The sequence below is a fragment of the Tachysurus fulvidraco genome, chromosome 15 (genome assembly GCF_022655615.1).
Source record: "Tachysurus fulvidraco isolate hzauxx_2018 chromosome 15, HZAU_PFXX_2.0, whole genome shotgun sequence".
Classification (NCBI taxonomy): Eukaryota; Metazoa; Chordata; class Actinopteri; order Siluriformes; family Bagridae; genus Tachysurus; species Tachysurus fulvidraco.
Genome location: NC_062532.1, coordinates 10,771,357 through 10,796,421, shown reverse-complemented (window position 1 = coordinate 10,796,421; position 25,065 = coordinate 10,771,357). Strand labels below are relative to the sequence as shown.

At 40.3% G+C, this 25,065-nt stretch overlaps 1 protein-coding gene across 4 annotated transcripts; it reads left to right on the top strand.

The window, feature by feature from the left end:
- The first annotated feature begins 690 nt into the window (after nt 1-690).
- Nucleotides 691-24,599, top strand: usp36 (ubiquitin specific peptidase 36). Of its 4 annotated transcripts, XR_003439853.2 has the most exons (22): nt 692-846; nt 7,187-7,445; nt 7,875-8,096; nt 8,650-8,760; nt 9,156-9,258; nt 9,361-9,428; nt 11,189-11,259; nt 11,369-11,451; nt 11,594-11,705; nt 11,804-11,944; nt 12,280-12,380; nt 12,464-12,599; nt 13,480-13,818; nt 14,769-14,990; nt 16,237-16,388; nt 18,166-18,876; nt 18,992-19,179; nt 20,430-20,615; nt 20,956-21,071; nt 21,184-21,320; nt 22,198-22,426; nt 22,646-24,599. XR_003439853.2 is itself a non-coding variant. In XM_027141465.2 (21 exons), exons 2-20 carry the CDS (start codon nt 7,196-7,198, stop codon nt 21,310-21,312), a joined length of 3,441 nt encoding a protein of 1,146 aa, XP_026997266.1. In that variant the 5' UTR covers nt 692-846; nt 7,187-7,195; the 3' UTR covers nt 21,313-21,320; nt 22,646-24,599. The 4 variants fall into 4 exon arrangements, 2 of the variants coding, with proteins under 2 accessions (XP_026997266.1, XP_047656686.1); XM_027141465.2 differs by lacking the exon at nt 22,198-22,426; XR_003439854.2 differs by lacking the exons at nt 20,956-21,071; nt 21,184-21,320; nt 22,198-22,426; nt 22,646-24,599 and adding an exon at nt 19,355-19,537 and having other exon boundaries at nt 691-846; nt 20,430-20,552.
- The last annotated feature ends 466 nt before the right edge of the window (nt 24,600-25,065 follow it).

The following is a 25,065-nucleotide window of genomic DNA, read 5'->3' as shown; positions in this document are numbered from 1 at the left end:
TATTGAGGACTTTGTAAGGTGGCTCCAATATATAGTAACTGACAATAGTTTGTGACTATCTAATAGTCACAGACTTCTTTTAATTATAACGCTCTTTCAATATATACCAATGTACAGTCTGAACATCCAAGATCATGTCAGTGTAGCTAAAGATGAGAATTTTAAAATATAAATGTGCTAAATAATTAAATTAACTTAAATAAATAAATAGATTCCTTTGAACCACATTAATAAAAAAGACAACTAAAATTATCATGTTTATTAGATACATATTAACCAAAAACTACATTTGAGTATCTTACCATTTCAGAATTTTATTAGATTTTCTTCAAATTGATTTCAATATATGATTTAAAAAATATGCACAGTACAGCCTTTACAGTAATTAAATAAACATATGTGAATTCTAATAATAATAATAATTATTATTATTATTCTTTTGTTGTTGTTATTGTTGTTGATATTATTATTATTATTATTATTATTATTATTATTATTATTATTATTATTATTATTATTATTATATGCCATGACTGCAGTAATAGTCTCTCAAACGCTAAAACATGGCAGTTCACTCAGCCATAGTAAACAAGAAAACGTGATTAAAGCAGTAGGTAGAAGGACATCTTTCTTAGTCTCCTGATTGGATGCTTTTATTGTGAATGAAACGTGTCGTCGGTCCTTTCCTTGCATCCGATTGGTTTATATCGCTGTCTATTAGCCGTGGCCACGCCCTCTGGTAATGCAGCACGGGAGAAAGAGAATGGAACAAAATGAAGGACTTCGCGGCAACCGAGGCTCTTCGTTAGAGAACTAGATTAAAGGCTCCTAACAGTTTCCGTACGGGTATGTGTATTATATCTTTTTGTGCGAATTAAACCCGTGTGGATGACTTTGACGGTATTTGTTGTAATCCTCTGTGAATGTGAGTGTAGAGTTCAGGGCGGTGATGATGGTGCTGCAGCGCGTTAGTACTGTAACAGGCCGAGAGCAGTGGACGTGAGGAAGTCTGATCTCTTAGCAACAGTCAACTTCCACAGTGTCACCTTGTGTCGGTGCAGCAAATAACAATGTAGTGAAGAAAATCCGGCCTACATGCCGCTATGGTGGTGTTTATCTGTGACTGAGTTGATATTTATGGTGTTGTTTGACTCCTCGGTGTCCTGGAAGCTAGCGATAGCAGCAGCGAGTAAACCGAGCAGATAACTAGTTAGCTTTACTAGGTTACACGGTGGGATAAAGCTGACCAGTCAAGTTTTGTGCGCGTGTGTGTTACGTGTTCTCAAAAAGGAACAAAACGAAACACATCTGTATGCTAATCTTAACCCTTATGCTTAATTCAGTCATGAATGCTAACTAGTTAGCTTGGCGCGTGGCATGCTGTGTTATCAACGTGTTAGCACGCGCTGCCGCAAACTAGTCGTGATTTTCACTAGAGTCCTCGTGGTGTTTTAATTTTAACTTTATTTATTATTTATTTATTTAAGATTTGTATTTATTTTTCTGACCTCAGGCATCCTATGCACGTTAATGTTTCTGCTCCAGCTTTGAATAAATAGCTAATCACAGCCATCTGTCTTGTTTACCAGCTCTACTTGGGTGTGTGTGTGTGAGTGAGAGAGAGAGAGAGAGATTGATTGAAAGAGAGGCTGTTAGCGCGATATTACATGAAAAACAAACGAATACCGAACAATTATCCCTAACGTTATATGTTGCATTGTTTATAGCGGTCGAGTGTCCCGTATTGCTTTCATTTTGTCCTCAATATTTGGCAGAAGGCCTCGTTTTGTTAGCACGTGGTCTTTAAAAAGGATCTTCAGTCTTGTCGTGAAAACGTAACAGACGTATAATTTACTTGTTACGTTGTTATTTTTTTGTTTCATTTAAAATTAAACAAAATGCATGCTTTATTCCGAGCGTATATTACGAAATAGTCATTAAAATGTTGAGCGGAGGACATTGACGTCAGATGGACCTGGTGCACGTGCTTATTTCATCATAACGCTGATAACGTCCAGCATTCAGTGTTACACATGCATGCTGGTAAACGCCACATCAGTGGAATAAAACAGGTAATGGTGAATCACAGGTTGAGGGGGAAAATGCAATACACGCCGCTCATATATTGCTTTTTGTAATGGTCAACTTTTCCTTCCACTTTTTGACCATTCTGTTATCAATGATGTGAAAATATGTACAATGAGTTTCCATTTATTTGGCCTAATAGAGAGTGTGTGGTGGGGGGAAAGCACGGTGGCTTAGTGGTTAGCACGTTTGCCTCGCACCTCCAGAGTCGGGGTTGGATTCCCGCCTCCACCTTGTGTGTGCGAAATTTGCATGTTCTCCCCGTGTCTCGGGGGTTTCCTCCGGGTACTCCGGTTTCCTCCACCGGTCCAAAGACATGCATGGTAGGTTGATTGGCATTTCTGGAAAATTGTCCTGAGTGTGTGTGTGTGTGTGTGTGTGAGAGTGAATGAGAGAGACTCCATCCAGGGTGTATCCTGCCTTGATGCCCGATGACGCCTGAGATAGGCACAGGCTCCCCGTGACCCGAGGTAGTTAGGATAAGCGGTAGAAAGTGTGTGTGTGTGAGAGAGATGTTTCTGTACTTAATCTTGTGTACAGTGACAAAATTTGGGCCTTTTTTTGTACTCCACATGACTTTTTAATTCTTTGTAAAGCTGAATCGAGTATAGAGAAATTTAAATTGTTTTTCTGAATGAACTGTTTTCATGCAACAATCTAAACATATATTTAAAAAGATTGTTTTGGAGCTTGGGAGATGTGCTTTTAATGCTTTTAACTGGGGAAAGATCTAAAAACTTACATTTCCTGAGGGAACTAATTCCACCTGCATTTTATTATTGTTTTCTTTTCTTTTTTTTCCTCTTACTGCTAAACAAGTTTTTATACAGTTGTAGGTACTCTACATCACTTTATGGTTGTGTTATGAGAGCGTGAGTTGGAATCACAACCATGGGGAGTCAAAGAGAGCAAAATTTGTAGCAGTCGGAGTGGCAGGGTCGGTGTTTTCGTGATCTCTTGCCTATTTATCAAAGTAATTTTAGTCATAAGTGTCTGTGAGCTCCTGCATGCAGACTGGGTATGGAGTAAAATGGTCAAAAACACGCATGCATAAATCAAAAACCTCTATGTTGAACGTAATCCTTTTTTTGTGAGTATTCAATTCCAAAAGTCTACAATGATAACAGATACAACATTTGTGCTATTTAAAGATTGTAGTACTTTAGTTTCCAAACACGTCTGAAGTTTTACTACCTCAAGTCTCATCTACGAGTACGAATCAAAAGCAGCAAGAGTCGACTGTAAGAATTGTGCCGCTCTGTGATACAGTGGTTGGAAATGATGTTCGTGGCTGGCTCCATGTTTCTCAGAGGTTCTTCATGTTACAGAGTTTCTCAATAAGCTATGTGATATTACTTTGGTAGCTGTGTATCTGGAGACGCTGGATCTCTGGAACACTGAGTAAAAAGTTCAGATCCAGTGTGGAGGGATCACAGTCCTTTTGTGTAATGATTTAATAGATACATGGCAACATGCTGCTTTCTAAACTCCAAACAACATGTTGAGACAGACCCGAATGTCTTAAGGCTGATTTCTACACCTTAGCACGGTAAAAGGAATCATGGGTAAGCATGCTCGTTGTACACCTCTCGACAGCTCGTGTGAGCTGATGCGGTGTTTCAGGCGACTCATGATTAGTTGAGCAGGGAGGTTGATTTTACCGTGTTGGGAATTGGACTGGAATCGGATGGATTACTCCTTGCTATAGCTACATGAAGTATTACATTTCTGTATTTATCACTAGAACTGTTTAACTATTAACTGTGCGTTTTTCCATTACAGATTATTCAACTATTGCAGCAAACAGTTAATGCAGATGTAGTGGTGCACACACGGACCCAATCAGCATTCAGGCCCTACAGGATGTCTGAGGTTTTCTTGTGATTGTTGCTCATAATGCAGCTTCTCTCTCTCTCTCTCTCTAAATTTGTAATGAAACTTGCTGACTGTGGGTGGGCGTTTTTTGGTGTTTGTGGGGGTTGTTTGGTGGATGGATGTGGGTGTGGTTGTTTTTATTTTTTTTGGCTACTACTTGTAAACTTCTACCAATGAGGATACATGTGTTCTGACTGTCTATGAGGGCTGTACCCATGTTAATAACACGTGAGTCATAGAAAGTTTGGGCTGAGTGTGTTGTGACGTGAGCACGTGTCTGCCTCTCTCTGCACGTCTCCGTGCGCGCGTCTGTCTGTGTGCGCGTCTCTCCATCCATTTTGTGCTGTTTGTTAAGGCAGGAAACCTGAAGCCTGAAGGAGCAGAAGTAGGGGGACACCCTGGATGGGTTGCTCTAATCTCACACACCAGACAAAATAGAGATGACAGTCTGTGTAAAACACATGTCTTTGGATTGATGGAGGAAACCAGAGTACTCTGGGGAGACCCCTGCAGCACAGGGAGGGCATTCAATCTCTGTGTACACAGGGGCAGAGGTGGAAATCAATCCCCCAACTTCTGATGTGCCAGGCAAACGCCCTAACCACTAAGCCTCCATGCTTCCGCAGAACATTGGAAATACAAGCAAAAGTTTTGCACGACGAAGAAGCAGTCAGACGAGCGACGCAAATACAGCCATTCACGCACAGCAAGTTATTATTGGAATATATTAGTAGTATTTAATAAACCTGAAAGTAGCAAAAGCATTCATTCACATGTTCACGAGTCACATATTAAAATACTTCCATTGGTTGTTTCTTGTCAAATTCTACCTGATATGAACAAATGAATCCATTACACTTTCTAAAAAGATTGTTTTAATGAACTTAAGGAAAGAGGATCGATTCAGTAGCAAAAGCAGCTCACAGGACTGGAGCAGTCAGTATGAACGTGAACAGACCCTCTTGTGAAAAAGCTCATTAACCTGAACAAGGAAAGATGCAGTGTTGCATATAAAAAAAAACTTGCTTCAGGCAGCAATTCATCCCTTTTCATTCAAAAGATAAAGTTACACAAATTCACAAGCCTCTGAAACACGAGCCGAAAAGCTCGTCATTCTCTTGTTAGGGGGGAAAAGCACCATATGACACATTTCGATCACATTTACAGTTATTTTTTCTCTCTCCATTTTCACTCTTATAATTAAATGTTAAGTTTTTATTTAAAAAAAAAAAAGCAAAGAAATATTTATATTAGTTCAGGAACACTAGAGCAAGATGGTAAAAGAAAAGAAATGCTCTTTTGCCTAAACTAAGATTCTATTTTTGTGTCTGAGGTTTTTGATTCTAGAGGTGGAACTTTTTGCATAAAGCATTCTGTTTCCACCTCCACCGGCTCCACAGACCACAAATGTCCACTATAAAACCACAGTGAGCATAAAATGCATCTCACAAAGGTTACAAAGCACATGAGTGCATCAGGTTCCGCTCCTGTCAAACAAGAACAGGAATCTGTAGCTACACTGGACACCAGTGATGAGCACTGGAAAAAAGAACTAAAGCGCATGTGGACAGATATTAACACTGCAAAGTGCTCTTTCTGGAGTCCTGTTTTGCACCTGATGTTCACGTTTGGACTCCATGACTTTCGCTCAGCTCTATTTGCTGAATCTATCCATATTCTGGCAATGTAGAAAACAGAGGATTTGTAGAGCGGGTTGCCTGGTAGAACTCAGTTGTGCTGTTCATCGGTGGCCCTGCGTGCTAATAACTTGCATCTGGGAGAGCGTATGAAGGTTAGACTGTCCTTGTGTGCATTGATGCATGTGCGGCCTGCTGGTGTGCGTCAGCAGCGCAGCTGATGATGAGTAAGCCTGTGTTTTCTAGCACACTGCAGATCACCCCTCTGTCCCCCACAAGACGTTTAACTCGAGCGTGTTTGGATGGTTCGAGGGATGAAGCTGATATAAAATGCTTCCGAATGCCATACTGCAGAGGGCTTCTGCTAATGGCCGATAGTTCTATGATGTAAAGCACCTTTAATACATTAAGGTCTTGTCTCTTGGGTCTAAGAAGACAAATGGTATTTTTTATTCCTGGTAATTAGCAAACTATGAAGAAAAATGGTGGCTCTGCTATAATAAACACGGACACGAAAACGGCGTTGCTTCTACTCTAGCTAGCTATGCTTTTTAAAAGAATTCTGCAACTGGGTAATGATGCAAATTCCACAAACAAGGATACATTTGTGAGAGCGTTCACTAAATCGGCTTTCTACCATAATTAGAGAGAAATGCTATTGGCCAGATTTATACTCCTGAGGATTTACCCATGTTAGGATTAAAGGTGGCATGTAGAGACAGAAGATTGTGTCTTTCTGAAAGCCTAGCTGTTGTAAACAATCTCCTCTCTTTCTCTTTCTTCCTCTCTCTCACTCTCACCACAGCAACTCTAATGAGGATAAAGTCTACCATCAGTTCCTGTGGCATTTTTTTTGTGGATTTAAGCACTAATTCATGAAATGCGTCACCTCGTGTGAAAAAAACGCTTTGAATAGATTTGGTTTATAATTGAACACTCAGGCTTTTTTCCTCCCATCAAAGTAATGTCTATGTTGCAGTGGCTTTATTATTCCTACAATAAAACATGACCCTTCACTCTGCGCATGATGCTCTGTCGTGCTCGCACCTACACGCTGGGGGAAGTGTAAATCAGGTTTTATCCTTCCTACAAGAAATAAAAGCTAAAACTACTCACTACTGAAAAACTGATAGAATACCACTATCATAATGATAGAAGACCCATATCATCTCTCTAAAATGGACTCAATCTAATTTCCCAGTGATAAAATGAATTTAAAGACGTACTAGACTTCAGATGAGATCCAAATCACGTATTTGGTGACTAAACCTGCACACTGTGTTGTAGTAGAAATAGTGAGTAGTGAGTTCACACTGAAAATTCCCACAACAAAACAAGGATGAGAAAATATTTTCAAGAAGGCCGACAAGACTCCGGAAGATAAGACATCTTACAAAACTTACCGCTAAAGCTAACGGCATCGCATTATTTTAGTTTGACATCATTTGCTTCATGGAAATTAAACTTCCAGTGTTCTGTTTGAGAAGATGATAACCTTCCAAACGTCATTTGAATTGCAGATTAGTCATGTTTTATCTTACTAATGGAATGGGAAGCTAGACATTAACTGTCGGCATGTGATCTTTCAGTGATGCACAATGCCCATAGTGGACAAGCTGAAGGAGGCCTTGAAGCCAGGCCGAAAGGACTCTACCGATGAGGGAGACCTTAATAAGCTGCTCTCCTCCTCGGCCAAGAAGGTGCTGCTGCAGAAGATCGAGTTCGAGCCGGCCACCAAAGGCTTCAGCTACCAACTGGAGACGCTCAAGACCAAGTATGTGATCTTGAACCCCAAGAACGAGGGTGTGGTACAGAGAGCGGCAGAGCCCACACCAATCAAGAGGCAAGGTGAGGCCATCACTGTGTGCTCAGGATAGGCTAAATGCATGTGAGTGGTCCAGCTAATAGAATATTGGGAATATTAAAAATAATATATATATATATATATATATATATATATATATATATATATATATATATATATATATATATATATATATATATATATATATATATATATATATATATATACACATACACACACACAGGGAGAGAGAGACACAAAAATACTCTTGTACCCAGTTATGAACTTATTGGTCCATCTATCTATGCTAAATCTGAACTAAACCAGTTTCAACTGGGAAAAACAAGAGAGGTGGATATTACTTATGTACTTTAAATATCGATATGGACTATGCTACTCTCTAATAAAGAACCTTAAATAACACTGTAACAGACAGATCATAAAACAGGTCCTAACCTGGTGTGTTTGCACAGGCTCTGAAGGCCTCAGTGGAGGTCAGGGTGATGGCATCCCCGCACCTCAGAAGCTGCTCTTTCCAGGGAACAAACTCTCCATGAAGTGGGAGCGAGTGTACCGGGTGGGAGCGGGCCTCCACAACCTGGGCAACACGTGCTTCCTGAACTCCACCGTGCAGTGTTTGACGTACACACCGCCGCTCGCCAACTACCTGCTGTCCAAGGAGCACAGCCGCTCCTGTAAGTACAGAAGTCAGGCAAACACCAGATACACACCGAGTCACAGCTTTCAGTTTTAGAGCTTCAGCATCCTGGTTAAATGCATAAGTATTCAGTGTGGCCAAAACCTTATCAGGCTGTACGCGAAGTTGTACAAGCTGTACAATAGTTGGATTATATTTCTAAAATAAATCTCTTGAAGTCTTTTGAGTGGAGGTGTATACCAAAGTGATGTGCCTAGTAATTATCTACATGTTACTTAAACACACCAGTGTTATTTACCCTACATAAAGGATTTATATTCATATGCATAAAGGATTCCTTATAACTCATCGAAACAAAAGCCTTAATTATTTTTGGTACAATAACATTTGGTGACCATAGCGTTCGTGCTCATCTAGAAAACAAATTCTCCTCGTAAAGGTAATATATATTATATAAAAATTTGTTACGGTCGTGAAAATCCAAGTTAATATCGCTCTTAGTCGAATTCTGCTCGATCAAGTCATCAACTTGTTTGACTGCTCACTAGAACTGAAAAGGATTGAATCTGATTTTCTCCTTTCTTCACTAGGCCACCAGACAGGTTTCTGTATGATCTGCATCATGCAGAACCACATCATCCAAGCCTTCGCCAACACCGGCAACGCCATCAAGCCCGTGTCATTTATCCGTGACTTGAAAAGTAAGATTATAGCTGTGTGACAGATGCATGTGCTGTAAACTGATGTTACTGTTGGGTTGCAAAAAAAAAGCATGATTCATCTCACTGACTCAGCTATATCAAGAAGTGTGTGTATGCAGACTTTGGATGGTTCTCACTGACTCTAGTCTGTGATTAAAGGTTTAGTCATAAGCTCCATCTCCTCTCTCTCTCTCTCTCTCTCTCTCTCTCTCTCTCTCTCTCTCTCTCTCTCACACACACACACACACACACCCTGTGCCATGGCTCTTGTGATTATGCAAGAATCTTTGCCCTTCAAAATACTTTAACATAAGCTATGTTCACACACCATGAGATTTTGTTATTAGTGTCTTGTACACGTGACGAGTCCAATACAAAATGTGCTCTTGCTGCAGAAATTGCCCGCCACTTCCGGTTCGGCAGCCAGGAGGACGCTCACGAGTTTTTGCGTTACACCATCGATGCCATGCAGAAAGCTTGCCTTAACGGTTACCCAAAGTAAGACCCACACCAATAGCATCCTATCCTGCGGTTCTGTCCATTTGGTGCTTTCTCTCGACTCTGAGCACAGAAGTGAACCTGCTGTTCTTTGCTCTTCAGGTTGGACAGACAGACACAGGCCACCACGCTGGTTCACCAGATCTTTGGGGGTTACCTGAGGTCAAGAGGTAAAGCATGACTCCCACTGTGATGTGGTTTATATTACACTCATGTTACTGACGTGAGCATATGTGGGGGTGCCGATAAATATAGTAGAGTAGTATCTGAACCCTGTAAAGAGAAGAAACAAATTCTTAGTTTCATCTGATAGGTTCCCCATTTGTAAAGGCACATCTGTAAATCGATTTCTTCTGTTGGGTGCATGATTACTATTATTATTATTATTATTATTATTATTATTATTATTATTATTATTATTATTATTATTATTATCATTATTGTTATAACCTTATAATAAAAGTAAGAGTTCATAAAGCAAGACAAATAAATGTATTTGGATTCTGATGGACGGTAAGCAGTAATTCCAATAATTACAGAGGAAAGGCAGCCTTTTATTCTTTATGCTGGCTCGCACTATAGAATGACGTAACACTGAGTCTCGTGGTGAAATACCCTCCCCACCCCCACCCGAAGCGGAAAAGTCCTGTTTTTACCCGTAAAGTGGTCTCTGGTTAGCGTCTACATGCTGGAAGACAGGAAGGCTCGTGCAAACATTCCAGTCATGAACATAACAGTCATGACTCATGTGGGTGGGTAAAGCTGCTATGTTGGTGTAAGGTTCTCCTTTCAAATGATCAGAACCGAGTGGTTTGTGGGTTTTTTTTCTTTTTTTAAATTAGTTTTTTCCCTTTCTAAACTGAACTTGATTTTTTCCCAACAGATGTGGCAATACATATTCATTTCATAGATACCTACAACCTGTACCAGAACAGGTTAGCTGTGTCATAGATGATTATTCTTTGAGTGCTTGGTACAAGCGATACAGGATATAAAATTGTTCTTGGGGAGGTTTAAAACAAGTAGCTAATGTTAGCCCTGATGTGTTTTTTCTGTCTTCCCCTCTCCACACTTTGCTGGTTGCTTCTTGTATCTGCTAAAATGCTTTTCCCCCACACCATCACCATCACAGATCAGCTTAGGGCTACTGTCAGGTGGGCTAAATGACATTGATTATCCCATTACAGCGCCACCTGTCAAGGAGTGGGATAAATTAGGCAGCAAAATGAACTGTCAGCTCTCAGAATTGGAAAATGTGCAAGCATAAGGATCTGAGTGACTTTGTCAAGGACCAAATTGTGATGGCTAGATCACTGGGTCAGTGCATCTCAAAAACAGGAGGTCATGTGGGGTGACTGGATCATGGACACAGAAGACTGATGTTCATGGGGAGCGAATGTTAGCCTGTCTGGTCTGATCCTACTTTACACAAACTGCTGAAAAAGTTCATGCTGGCTGTGATGGGAAGGTGTCACTCTGTGCATCACAGCTTGCTGTAAAGCATCTGCTCATAACGGCTGCGTTCCAGATTCCACAGCACACCTTCAGAGGTCTGGTGGTGTCTGTGCCTCGATGGGCCAGAGCTGTACACAATATTAGTCAGGTGTTTTTAACGGTAACTCTGATCCGTTTATACGGTTAATAAGCGGGAGATTTTTTTTTATTGATATTAATCTGGGTAGGCTTTTCTGAACCTAGATGAAGTGTGTTTTCCTCATGAAAGAGTTATAGTCTCACTATATACAGTCTCAGGAGTTAAGTGCAATTCAGGCAACCTTTCTTTTATTTAAAGATAAAATATTCAGTATATGAGGATTGAAGTTCTCTCTCCCTCTCTCTCTCTCTCTCTCTCTCTCTCTCTCTCTCTCTCTCTTTCTCTTTTTCTCTCTCTCTCCCTCTTTCTCTCTTTCTCTCTCTCCCCTCTCCGTAGTGAAGTGCTCTATTTGTAAAAGTGTGTCCGATACATACGACCCCTACCTGGATATAGCTGTCGAGATCCGGGTGAGTTTCCTTTAAATGTGCTTTATTGTTTTTAATGTTGCAATGAAGTTGAAGAAGCACCTTTTAAACATTCTCTCACTCCTGTCCCTGTGTGTGGTTTTACTGTCAGCAAGCAGCCAACATTGTTCGTGCCCTGGAGTTGTTTGTGAAGCCGGATGTCTTGAGCGGCGAGAACGCCTACATGTGTGCCAAGTTAGTTTCTGTCCTCACTAAACCCACCCCCCCACCATACACAAACATACACGCACATGCTCATTGGATAAAAGCCTAACATTTTATTTCTAAAGCTTTAGGCTTTTGCTTCATTTCCTAACAGTAACTGGTCATTTTCCAGGTGTAAGAAGAAAGTGCCGGCTACAAAACGATTCACGGTCCATCGGACGTCGAACGTTCTCACGCTGTCCCTCAAACGCTTTGCCAACTTCAGTGGAGGAAAGATTACCAAGGTAATACGAATCCCAGTAAAACACGTTCACGTTTGAATTGTTGCAAATTTATTTTTGTTAGTTATTTTATTTATTTATTTTTTTGTTTCGTCTCTCAGGATGTTGGCTATCCAGAGTTCCTGAACATTCGTCCATACATGTCTCAAAACTCAGGAGACCCAGTGATGTATGGCCTTTATGCAGTCCTGGTACACTCTGGGTATAGCTGTCATGCTGGTCATTACTACTGTTATGTAAAGGTGAGTCACTGCACTAGCTTTTTATTGATGTTATTTATTTACTTCTTAATTTTGCTTCTCAGAGCTTCTGAAATCATTTTTATTAGCTTTATGGTCATCGGACACTGAAGTCATTTTTTGACTTCGCCTCCAGTTCACTATTCTGCCTGCTTTCTGCCACCGTTCGACTGTATGTCAGTCATTTGGTGCAGTTAAGCGAAATTTGGGAGTAAGTGCAAAGCTGGGAATCGATGCGTCTTCATTTTGGTTAAAATTTGCTAAAACCTACATCTGTGCATTATTCCCATCCCCACCCCCCACCCCCCCTTTTCCTCCATGTCGACCATCGTCCCTAGGCCAGCAACGGGCAGTGGTACCAGATGAACGATTCGATGGTACATTCTAGTAACATCAAGGTTGTTCTCAATCAGCAGGCTTACGTCCTCTTTTACCTGAGGTAAAACAACACCTTTGGTGCACTGACCGTACCTGTTCACTTAAGAGATTTTTGAGGCTAACCTTCGAGCCCCTGTGCTGTAGGATTCCTGAAAAGAAGAACACGGACAGTTCAGGTGTTAAGCAGAACTTGGTGCATTCTGGAAGGAGTAACATGACCCCCGAGCAGCTGAAGAAAATCCCACTTAACGGGCCCTTGTCCTCGCCGCAGATCACCAAGGTACAAGATCATCATTAGGACCAGTAGAATATTGCAGTATTCAGTATGGTAAGAATCTACTGTAACCTCAGTAAGTGTAACGACACGTGAGACGTGAGTTTGTGCTTTCATTTTTTCTCTCTCATGAACTTCATGATGGAGATAAACAGTAGAGTCTGGTGAGATAACTACTACGCTGCTATATCGTCACAGGAGCTAACATGTTTATTGGACTATTTTTGCTGTAAGTGTAATTACGAATTATATATGTATTTTCAAAATGCCTTTTCAAATGACTGGAATAGTTAGAGGAAGGGCAACCTTTAATTCTTCATGCTGACTCGCGCTGTAGAATGGCGAAACACTCGGTGTTGCAAGAACTTCTTCCTGCACCCGAGGGGAAAAAGTACTGTTTTTACCGGAAAAACAGCCTAGGATCGGTGTCTACATACAGGAAGACACATGAAAACATACTACCATTCTGAGTAAAAGTCGACTCGTATGTTAACTTGTAAAAACCAGATTTATCTTTTATTTTTTTAATTTTTTTTAATTTAAATGGTTCCTAGTAGATGTAGCACAATACAGATTTATTGAGGTTCAGGTGTTTTGAGTGCTTAGTACAGTGAGACAGGAGCTAAAGCAGTGGATGTGAATTAACGTTGGGGGGGGTATCTTGTATTGATATTAAGGAGAAAAAGGATGAGGGATGTGAAGGACACATGCTTTAGGTAGTTGTTACGCTTCCTCCGTGAAGACTTCATCCCTGCGACTGTGTGCTCATTTCAAGTATGTGTAGCCTATTTAAATATTTAATGCAGGCCCTCCGGTTAACAAAACGCAGCTGATCTCTAGGCTGCTTGTAACCTTTTGATTTTGTTCTTCTTTCCTGTCTCTGCAGAAGGTGGACACCGCTCAGCTGAGGAAGATCCAGTCTGTGGACGGAGGACTGGGCGTGCCATTGGCCCGTAACGGCTCGGGCATCCAGTCGCCCAAACTGACCAACGGTACCCCGAGGGTGCCGGGTGGCCCATCGCTCATCGAGGAACCCATCAAGAAGCTAAAGAAGCCTCCTGTTCAGCCACAGAGCCGCAACAACATTCCTGTCTCATCTAACGGCGTCGCCAAGTCCGAGCAGGACAAGGGGAGCAGCGGCGAGGGGCGGAGCCTGGCAGTGTCTACCTCACTCAAGTCCCTTGCGTCAGAGTCCTCATCAGCGGACACCTCGTCTGAGTCCAAGGTATTTCCACCCTGAGCTTGTTCGAATTAGACCTGCCATTCACTGGGGTTTGTTCTGCTGAGCTTGAGTTTCTGGAGCTGTCTTTGCACTTCCAGGCATATAAACAAGATGTCAGTATTTAGAACCAGAGCCTGGAACAAGCACATTGTGTTTCTGGGTTATTTTTAAATTGTACATGCCATATGGGCAAGTACCTTAAGTAAGGTGATTAAGTAGGGATGTCGCAGCTTTTTTTTTTCCCCCTTCAAATGTTATTCTTCCTTTTCTCTGTTGTTTTGTGATACATTCCAGTCGGCTAATAAAGCTCTCGTTAGGAAAGATACCTCGCTGCTACATGCCGCACTACAAGCATGAACTGAGCCATCAGTAGAAGCTCTTTTTCTTTACTATATATATTGGCGTGCATGGTAACTGGACAATCCGGAATATGAACACCGGACACAGTGCAGTGCTAAAATAACACACACTTACACGTGAAGATGCTAGACAGACTCCAAAAACGGCACCTGGCGAGCAGAGACATCGCCACCACTCAGCTGAAAGATGTGCAAACTTTTTTATTTATTCATTTGGTACAACAGTACACAGATGACGTGTATATTGTCTGTGTTAATCCACATAAGTAGAGTGACTCTGTTCCTATTCTGTCAAATTTTAAATTTAATGTAAAATCTAAATGAAAATGCATTTCTTTAATGTTCATTTATCTTTTAAAAACTCTAATAACGAAAAACAGAAAACCTGCAGTACATATGCTGTCACTGTTGATGTAAAACAAATTTTTGTTTTTACATTAAACTATCATTGGGGCATGTTGCTATGGCAGCTAATAATCATAACTAGCAAAAGCCCATATGAAGCAACATAGGTCTTTTTTTTTTTTTTTTTTTTTAATTAAATTTAATCCTAAGTATTTTTTAATAAGCTCTGCTCCTCTGACCTTCACTCAGGAATCGATTGGCACCAGAAGTGCTCCCGCAGGAGACATGGCTACTCCTGCCAAGAGCATCGTAAACAGAACGTCCTCTCCGGCTAAAAGTGCCGAGCGGCTTGCTCCTGAGGATCAGAAATCGGCCAAGCTGAAACCTCCCGCCCTCAACAACATTGCATCCGAACAGACCAGCACCATGTCGCCCCCTCCTGCCAAGAGACTGGCGCTGTCTGCCAAGAAGGTGAGAGCCACTCGCTCTGCTTCTTCTCTCCCATAGCCAGATGTTTAGAACAGGTGTGCATTGACCCAGGCTGAGTGACGCGACCTGAATGTTGCAGCTTCTAACATCACGAGCTTGTAAGATGAACAGAGTTTTAATATTAGACTCTTGCTGCCTGCACTCGCACCTCATATTCTCCTGTTTTCTGCTTTAAATATTATAAATCTGATATCATTCTATAATTGAAAGGAACTTCCATCTAATATAATTAACATTTTCCTCAATGGCGTGCAAGCCTTAGTTTGCTTATTTGAGTTTTGTCTTTTGTAGGAATATTGATCTGTTTTCACTTTTGTGAAACCCACAACGCTGTTCAACTTCCTGCTGAGAGCGACTACAGTTCTCCAGAAGTCTAGCCTTTCTTCTGTTAAAAAAAAAAAAAACCCATAGTAATGCAACTAGCAATTAAAAGACTAGTTTAATAGTTTGTCCTGTTAGTAGCTTTTAAATCAAGTTTAAGCATTTAGTAGAAAACAAAATAATAATCTTTTATAGACCTCATGCTTTCCTTTGCTAGGACAAAAAGCATCATTTTCTAAGCTGCAGGTGATCCAGAGAGTAACAATTTCTTCTGAGGCCGAGAGAAACTGAAAAACGAATAGTCATTTAAAATCAAGAGCTAAGGACAGCTAAGGCAACACGTCTAAGTGCCAGCATCACCGGTTCCTGACTTTTCAGGCCCTCTGTGTAAAATGTGAACATTCGTAACAGGAATATTATTCATACCATGACAGTTTGTTAGGTCACGTCGTTGCTCAGCCATGTATTGTATATTTCTTTGTCATGCGCCTGCTGCCTGCCCCTTCATTCTTTTTTTTTAAGCAGTTATTTGTGACCGAGTTCTTCTGTTTGATTGTGTAGCTGTGCAGCAGTAAATCTCTTTCGATGTCTTCTCGTGTGTCGATATTGTTGGCACTACTGTCCATTTTAGAATTTCGTTGTCTTCCTTTGCTTTCAGATTCTTTCTTTCTAACCATTTGTAATTCTTCTCTGCCATCGTCCCCTTTCCATTTTTCCCCCCTCTCCCCATTTTTATTTTGTGTTTTGCTCCTGATTTCCCGGCCACGGTTTGATCCCTTTATCTTCGTCACATTTGTTTGGCTACGGTTCATTTTTTTTATTTATTTATTATTTACTTATTTATTTTTTTAATTTGTTTGGTTTTTTTTTTCGACCACCAAGTTTTTATTTATGTCAATAACTGCAGGCCAGTCCCAGTCCCAGCCTCAGCCTGAGCCTGAACAGCAGCAGCAGCAGCATTGAGGCTCCATCCTCGTCATTGCCTCATCAGTCTCGTGACCCTATGCATTCAGCTCTATTTCACCCTCTGACCCCCAAATCACCTTCCCAAAACCACAGGTACTTATATCTTTTAGGCATGTGTGTGTGTGACTGGGTGTGACTGTGTGTGGGTTAGGGCTGCACGATTTGGGGGAAATGTCATATTGCGATTATTGAGGTCAATATTGCGATTGCGATATGCAATTGTGATATAATAAACAAATGGTATCATGAGGCAACTTGCTTGGTTCTCAAGGAAAATGCACACACAGATTACTGATAATGCTGAAATTTGTATTTCTAAACTCAAACTAGCAACAACAACAAACAAATGCAAAACGTTTTCAAATTAAAATATAAAATAACACATTAATGCTGATTAATGAAAAGCCTAAGATCAAAACTGTAGGTATACAGTATATATGTGTGTGTGTGTGTGTGTGTGTGTGTGTGTGTGTGTGTGTGTGTGTGTATATATATATACACACACACACACACACACACACACACACACACGGTAAATTACCAACTTAAATGCAAGTTATACATGGTATTGCACACACCATTATCGATAATATTTGGAGCAATATTACATGTAATTATTAAACTTGATTCCCTTACATATACATTTGGTTTTAAGCCTAATTATTAATTTTGATTATGATGTGATTGTGATAGGGAAGTTTTTTCTGTCACCACTTTTGAATAAGAAACAATATCAAGGCTATAAAACTTGTCAAAACTCCGCGAATCACAAAAGTATCAGTGAGAAGTTGAGAACACTCGTTTAAACAGTGTATACACTCAAACTTGACAGCACATCACATTTTTTTACTTTACTGATACTGCTTTTAATCGTAATGTAAAGACTGGTCATCGGGACATAAGCTGTCATGTTACAATAAAAGCGCCTGCGCAGCGACAGGAAATATCCACCGCCTAGTCCACCGTCTAGGCGGCTTTTTTGTGTTAAATGATATTAAATGAATTTTTTCTACGCACACACTTTTATTTCTTGATAACAGACCGCTGCTAACTATAACACACCGTTCAAATGTAAAACAGAGCGTTGCCATGGACACACAGGGTTCTGACCGTAGAGACGGAGCGCACTATGTACTTTAGCGGAAGCAATACAATTAGGTGTATACAAACAGGCGTATGAGACCTGCAACAGCGCGAAGCCGCAAACTCATTCGGAATATTTTAAAGGCGTAACAGCTGATGAAAAAACAGACAATTGTAGACGAAAAAGAATAGATTTTATCTTAGTTTTTATTTTATACAAAACATTTTCGTCTCGTCTTTTTTTGTCAACAATAATCCATGTTAATTTAAAATGGAATTTTGGCTCAATTATACTATTTTGGTGTGGTGGAAATCTCTGAGCTGACGTACTGCTTACTGTGTGCTGCTTGTGTGCAGTTTAGTGTGAGTAATACACATAGCATGTTTACTTGAACACAGACCACAACCATAATTATAGGTGAGCTCAAATTCACTAGTTTCCACTGTTGTTTTTTTCCATTCGGAGTAACAGTATCACATAAATCCGGGGCATCAGCTGGTGTTTTCAGTAATAATCTGCTTTTTCTCTACTTTTATGTTGGAACAACCCTGAGATGTAAGCATGAGTCCCCTGTGTAGACTTTAGTTATCTATGTGCATGGTCTGTGAAGTCCTTATTCTCTTATATTACTGCAGCTCCTGTTCGAGCAAATGTGATTAGAAGCTCCTCCATCGTGGATAAAACGTATCCGGACACATGCTGTTTCCCAGTGTAGCTAGAATTCATTTTTTTTGATGATCTGTAGGGCCTTTTCTCATGATGTTCTGGTTCTTTATCTTCTCCCAGGATTCCATTCCATTCTGCCAAGCAGCCTCAGCATGTACCTCATCTCTTTAAAAATGCAAGCCTGTTTAAAGAGCCGTCCTCCTCCTCCTCCTCTCCCTCCTCCTCCTCCTCGTTTTTGAAGAATCCCACACTTTCTTCTCCAGTCAGCAGGCTTCACCCCTGTCCTGCCAGCAACTGGGGACCAATCCAGAGCCAAAAAACCACCGAATCTGCCACAGGGTTTGCCGACGGCCTCACCAGTCCAACCTTGAAGAAGAAGAAAAAGAAGAAGAAGAAAAAGAGGCGCCATTCCGAAATGGAAAACCCCATTGCTGAGCTTCCTGCCAAAAAGGAGCACGATATGCCAGAGCTCACAGCTGAAAAGAGAAGGGTAAAAAAGCGCAAGAAACAGAAACGAGAAGAAGAGCCAAACAGCCTGACAGTTCAGAGAGAAGTCGTGCAGTGCCGTCCAGAGCCAGCAGGCCAGGATGAAGACTGGTGCCTCGGAGAGTCGTGGAGAATAAACCCAGATGGAAGTTCAGAAAGGCCAAAACAACAACCACAACGGAGCACAGAGCCAAAACCATCTGAGACCCAAGAGCAAATTCATCCAGTGTTGTGTGAGACTCCACAGAACCATCATGACTCTGACACTATTAAAAAGAAAAAGAAGAAGAAAAAGCACAAAGAGAAGCTGGATGATGAGAACATAAAGCATGAGACTTCTGAAAGGTTTGTGGTATTTACTACAGTAATTCCCAACTCCGTTATTTCCCTAACCAGACATGATATACTTTTTTTAAACATTACATGATGCAACACTTTCTATCCACTTTCCCCTTTATAGAAAGACTGAGATGACACACGTAGACACAGAGTCGCCGGATTCAAGCATTTCAAAGAAAAAATCCAAAAAGAGGAAAAGAGAAGCATGCCAGATAGAGGCTGAGGATGCTTTGGGGGACAGTGCTGGAGACGAGTCACTTAGTCGGACCAACCATGTGGTGCCTGAGAAGACCTGCAAACCCAGCACAGGTACCGATTGTAGCGTCGTATACAGATCCCACAGACATAGCATTGAGACTTGTTAGCTGTTTTAATTCACCCCTTTTTTTTTCATATCAAGTATTGATATGCTTTTGAAGTAAGTCTCAAAACACAATTTTTTTTTCCATATTCCTTGTTTGTACTCCTCACTGCAAAACCAAAGGTCCAGAGGGTGGAGTCTGACCTGATCTAGCTCTGCCTATGCTTGTGGATTCAATCTAAAGTCCAGAGGGTGGAGTCTGTCCTGATCTAGCTCCGCCTACCCTTGTGGATTCAATCTAAAGTCCAGAGGGTGGAGTCTGACCTGATCAAGCTCCGCCTACCTGTGTGGGATCAAATTAATCTGGTCAGACACCCTCTTGATTTATGATACAGGCAGAATCAGCCAGAGTGTAGAGGCTCACTGGATGGTGCTTCTCCTACCCTGGTGGAGTACTAACTAAAAGTCCAGAGGGTGAAGTCTGGTATGATCAAGCTCCGCCTACCTGGGTGGAGAGTCACTGTACAATACAGACATCAAAAACACAATTTTATTGAGTCTGAAACAAAGTGTCAAAGTGTTGGCACAGTTTCCCCATCTCAGAAGCTCATCCAGGCTCCTACTGCCCAGCGGTATACAACTCATTGAAAAATGTCTTTGTCAAACAAAATGAAGCTGGCTTCTGAAGCGAAGTGTTCAGGAGAAATGGACAAGAGCATAATTCGTCTGGGAAATTCATCTGCCACGACCCCATTTGTTTAATTTGTCTTTGTCCAAAGAATTTAATATTCAAAAGCACTACGAATCCAACCATGATTAAAAACTAAAAACTATTCCCCTGTATACTAGAGGTATAGAGAGACGAGGATAACAATCTAATCAAATCTCAAAGAACATCAGTCTGTTTTCTCTGATAGTCCTGCCATGAATGATGCTTCAGTGAAGGATCATTAGTTCTTGTGTTTTGTAAATTTAGTTACAGCACTAGAAAGATTGCTTGTTCATCAAAATGAATCACTTTATTTCATATTAGTAATGTCCAGTGGAGGGTCTGTACCAGTACACCCAGTGTAACCAGTAATCACATTGTGTGTGCATGCCTATTACCTTGCAATCCCCCGCCCCACATGTTTTTAATTTTGACATGTGGATATCTGTATGAAATGGAAACATCTCATAAATTATAGATCCGTCTACTAAATAGTTATTCTACTATTTTTATATACTAATGCTGAGTTTTACTTTTCACTTGTCCTAGCTGCCGTGGTGGTCTGGGACAGCAAGGTTCAGGACGGATATAAGCGCAGTAAAGACACTGCTGATTCAGAGCAGGCGTCCAGGAAAGAGTCTCGTCCCGCTGCCGCAGCCTGGGACGGCACAAAGAGCTCTAGTGTAGTCGAGGAACTGCTTAAGAACGCCACCGATAAAGCGTATGGAACTGAAGGTGAGGTTCATGTTGCGCTTTTTGTTTGTACACCCCACAAATCATTCAGCTTGAAAGTGATGGGACTCTAGCGTGTGAACACGTACGAGCCTTTTGAGACAGTTATACAGCCTCAGCAATTAAGCAAATGAAACCTCTTACTCTTGGCACAAATATGCCGTCCACCTCAACGCACTTGCAGCAACTAAGCATGTAAAACATCCTCTTCAGCACCACTGAGACGCCACCTGACTTAATTTGTGTATTTGTTCTTCCCATGACATCACTGGTATTCTGTGATATGTGACGAAAAGGAACCTTCAGTTATTCATATTCATGAGTTGTTGCTGTCTGTGTTCAGTCCTCAGTTGGGATGGAGCGTGCTCTGCCATCAGTAGAGATGCCATGCAGGATACCTTTGATGCCAAACATAACGCAGTAATCGACGAATGGGATGAAGAGTTTGACAGTGGCAAGGTGAGGGTTTATTTTTTTAAACCTGTAGTTTATTTATTGATGTTTTAATTGGTTGCTTTAATTAGTTCCCAGTATTATATGCTGATCTGATCATGTCCTTTCAAATGAAAAGGTAAAGAAGGTGAAGAAGTTTAAAAAAGAAAGGAGAAGTGTTAACGTCTTCCAGAAGATCCAAGATCGGCGCAGCATGTGGTCTGTCACACCAGGAGGAAGAAGGAACAGTTGGGGCCATCGCTACTGACATGAAGGGTGGGTATAGGGTGGAGACTGAAAAAAGTCTTTGTTTGTTTTGGGTTTTGGCCCTCTGTTCTCTCTTTTTTTTTTTTTTTTTGAGACAGTGTTTGAATGTAATACGTTGGTCTGGTGGCTATTCGTTGACAAGCAAAATTTTAAACCTCTAAAACCTGCTTTCTGTGTTTTTTTTGGCCATCAAGATTTTGGGGAGTACAAGAAACTTCCTAAATCGATTAACATAAATCTTTATAAACTCTCGCAATCCACTTTCATTCTTCCACACGAGATGCCTTGGTTCTAGGGGTGGGGCTAAAAGTGTAAATCATGTTCAAAAACAAACAAATCCTGAATGTATCTATGCGGCATACCAAAAAAAAAAAAACAGGAAGAAACTCCGCTATGCGACTCCAACCACCATTTCCACCTATCACAAATCCCAATTCCAGCACCAAGCAGGAGTGTTGCCTTGCTCTCTGAGGACTCTTCAACCCGGGAAGCGTGTTCAGCTGTGGCATGATGCGGGCTGAAGAGATTCCAATACAAAACTATGAAACTTAATTTATTTATATGTCAAAATGAGGTTTCATAGTTTGGTAGCTGAGAAAACTCGGGTACAGAGGTGTTTAACATGGCACCGGAGAGTGCGCCTAAACGTTCCTCTACAAAATGCTCTCTATAATATCTCTGATACACAATAGATAAATCACCTTGAAAACTTGAAACAGTTAATAGTGAGACGTCTATTTTATAACATCCTCAGTTTTTAGGCTTTCACTGCATGAATTCAAAGAGATATACTGTCTAAAATATTAAAAACGTTTGTCAGGCAGAGGTTATGTTTTTTTTTTTTTTCCATTTTTTACACACATTTTTGTTCCATCTTTTTCCATAGATCCATCTTCTCTTACTCTGAGCTGGTAAAATCTGTATACACTTCCGAAGCAATCGCACACGTTTTGCCTTTATTTTGGTGCCAGAATTATTCAAATACACCTCGAGAAACCTTGTATAGTACAGAAGGGTGCCAACGTGTGCCATCATGGCACACTGGAGAGTGCGCCTAAACATTCCTCTACAAATCTCGATACACAACAGATAAATCAATCTTGAAACAGTTAATGGTGAGATGTGTTTTTTTTTTTTTGCTTTTTTTAGGCTGTTTGAATGAATTCGAAGAGATATACTGTCTAAAATTGTAAACATTTTGTCAAATGTTTAAGGAAAAAAAAAACAGACAGCTCCATTTTCTCTTAAAGCTTTCAACTGATTAAAGTTTGTCTGTCAAAGTTTGTATCAAGGGCATGTCTGAGAATAGAACATTGTCTCTGTATCTGTTACAGATTCGAGATAGAGATCCTGTTCGCACACTCTGGCTTGACCGCCTTATTGGAGAAGAAACTCTCTGAGAATGTTCCAGAAATGCAAGATGCTCGTTTGGGAAGTAAAATAACCCGTTGAGACCAAAGCCACCTGCAAGGGCTGAAGTGCAGTATGTCAAGTCTGAATCAATCGGGCCTGGGTTTGAGCAAACCACCGTGTCGTGGTGTCGGGTTCAAACCGTTGTAATAAACTATTTTAGCCACATATAACTTGAGTCTATGGTGAAATACTGTACTGTATCCTGCTGCATCAGGACAAGGAGGCGTTTATGATAAAATGGTGGTTAATGGTGCTGTTATTATTGGGTTATTGAGACACTGGGCCTACACTACTGCCTAGACTAATGACAAATAATGAATCTGCTTTTTTCCCCCCTCTGTTCTTAAAGATGTTTCATTTTATTACGTATTAAATATAATATTGTCCCATTGGCCAGTGGTTTACTACATATAAGCTTATGTAAGGCCTGCATTTTTGCTCAGTATGGATTCTTACTGATTATGATTATATGAGCCTCATTGAATCCTCCCTGAATCCTCCATATCGCCTGTTTATTGCCACAAATATTGTTGAAGATAATGTGGTTCCTACTATATCTGTTGTTATAACCTTGTATCCAAAAATCCCAAGCTTGATGCACCCTTAATATTTCACCAATAGAATGGATGGATGGACAAACTGACTATCTGTTACCTGTCTTACAGGTTATCAAAGGCTGCTTTAATATAAAAACATAACCATCCATTTCATCACTGGAGGTCTCCGACGGCAGAGCTCCGTCCGTTAGAAATCCGCAGGGAAGGTTCTAGTGTGTATTTTACATTATACATGCCAATGCCACTGTTTCTACTCTCTATGCAAGTCCGACAGGTCTTATAAAAATGTTCTCTCCATCTCGTTCCTACAGTGCAAACACACTCTTCATCCCTCATTGTCACTGCTCATTCATAATCCAGAGTGTAAACCTTTCTCTGGAATTGTAGTATAATGCTTTAGAACAAAAAGATTTATTTTACTCCAGAGACCTAGCCACAGACTAATAGTGAGTAAGATGTGAAGCTTTCTGGAATAGAACATTGTACAGTCCCACTTGTGCTATGTGTGACTTCCTTAAACATCCTTGTAGTCAAAAGTTTATTCCCCCCCAGATACTTCCATTTTAGAAAAAGTTGCCTTGAATTAATTAAAAAAAAACAAAAAACAAACGAATAGACGATCCTAAAAAAAAAAGATCTACTTTAACGTTTAAAAGTGAGACGCATATTTAAATGCGCATGTATTTCACAAATAATGCCTAATATATTAAAGGGTTTTTGGACTGTAACTGTAGAATTTTCTCAGCGGACAGACGCGCGAGTGCTGCGCAGATCTCGGCGTCTGGAGGAACATAAGGACTGTGAACACTGTTGAATGTGTTAGTGTTAGAAATGTTACTCTGAACTTTACAGTAGAACCAGTGCTGAAGAATACACTGATCTTTATTTCATGATCATTTACACCACTGGTTCTATACCTTTACGATGCCCTTTCAAGACTAAGAAAAATGTTTATTATCGAGACTATATGAATATAAATATACAGGTGCAATAAAGTTGTGGGTTTTATTTTATTTTTAATTTTTCAAATTTTTTTTTTTTTTTTTTTGAGGAGGAGGAAAAAAAAAATTCCTCTAGCCTTGATTCCCAGGCTACTCCTACAAATGTATTTGTGAACAAATAGCAAAAAAAAAATGTTTTTCATTGGACTGTTCCAGTTATTTTAACTGATGTATTAAGATTTTAGTTAGTTTTCCATGTTTGGGCTTATATAAGGTAGTTCAAGTAAATTACAGACATTGACAATAGTTGGATTTGTAATGTAATGGTCCAAATCAGGAAAATGCATAAGTTGTAATAAACACAATGAAAATCTTAATCATGTTAGTCTCCAGCATTTCTAAATTATGAAATGGAGTACTGATTAATTCTCCATTAAGGAGCTTTTCTCAGCCCTTGTCTACCTCTTATCAGTTCAGTTACAAGTAAAAATTTCATTTATTCACAGTATTTTAAAGGATTTAGATGAAATGTAAGCTTTGGTAGTAACTTGAGAAATGAATCTACGAGTGTCCACAGGGTAAAATAGCATGCTGTCATCGATGCCATAAATGTAAATTTTTGTTTGATACTTTTTTTCCTATAATTTTCCTATAAAATGGAACTCAGCCTTTGGGCTGCTGCCTTTTTTTTTTCTTTTTTTTTTTTAACATTTAGAAATCCGTGCCAACTGGGTCAGTAGGAATGCCCTTCAGCACCAAGTCTGATTCTGCTTTGAATAAATTTGATTGCCTGAAGTCCATTTAAATATACTTCAAACAGGAAGGAAGTTATTGGAGAAAATC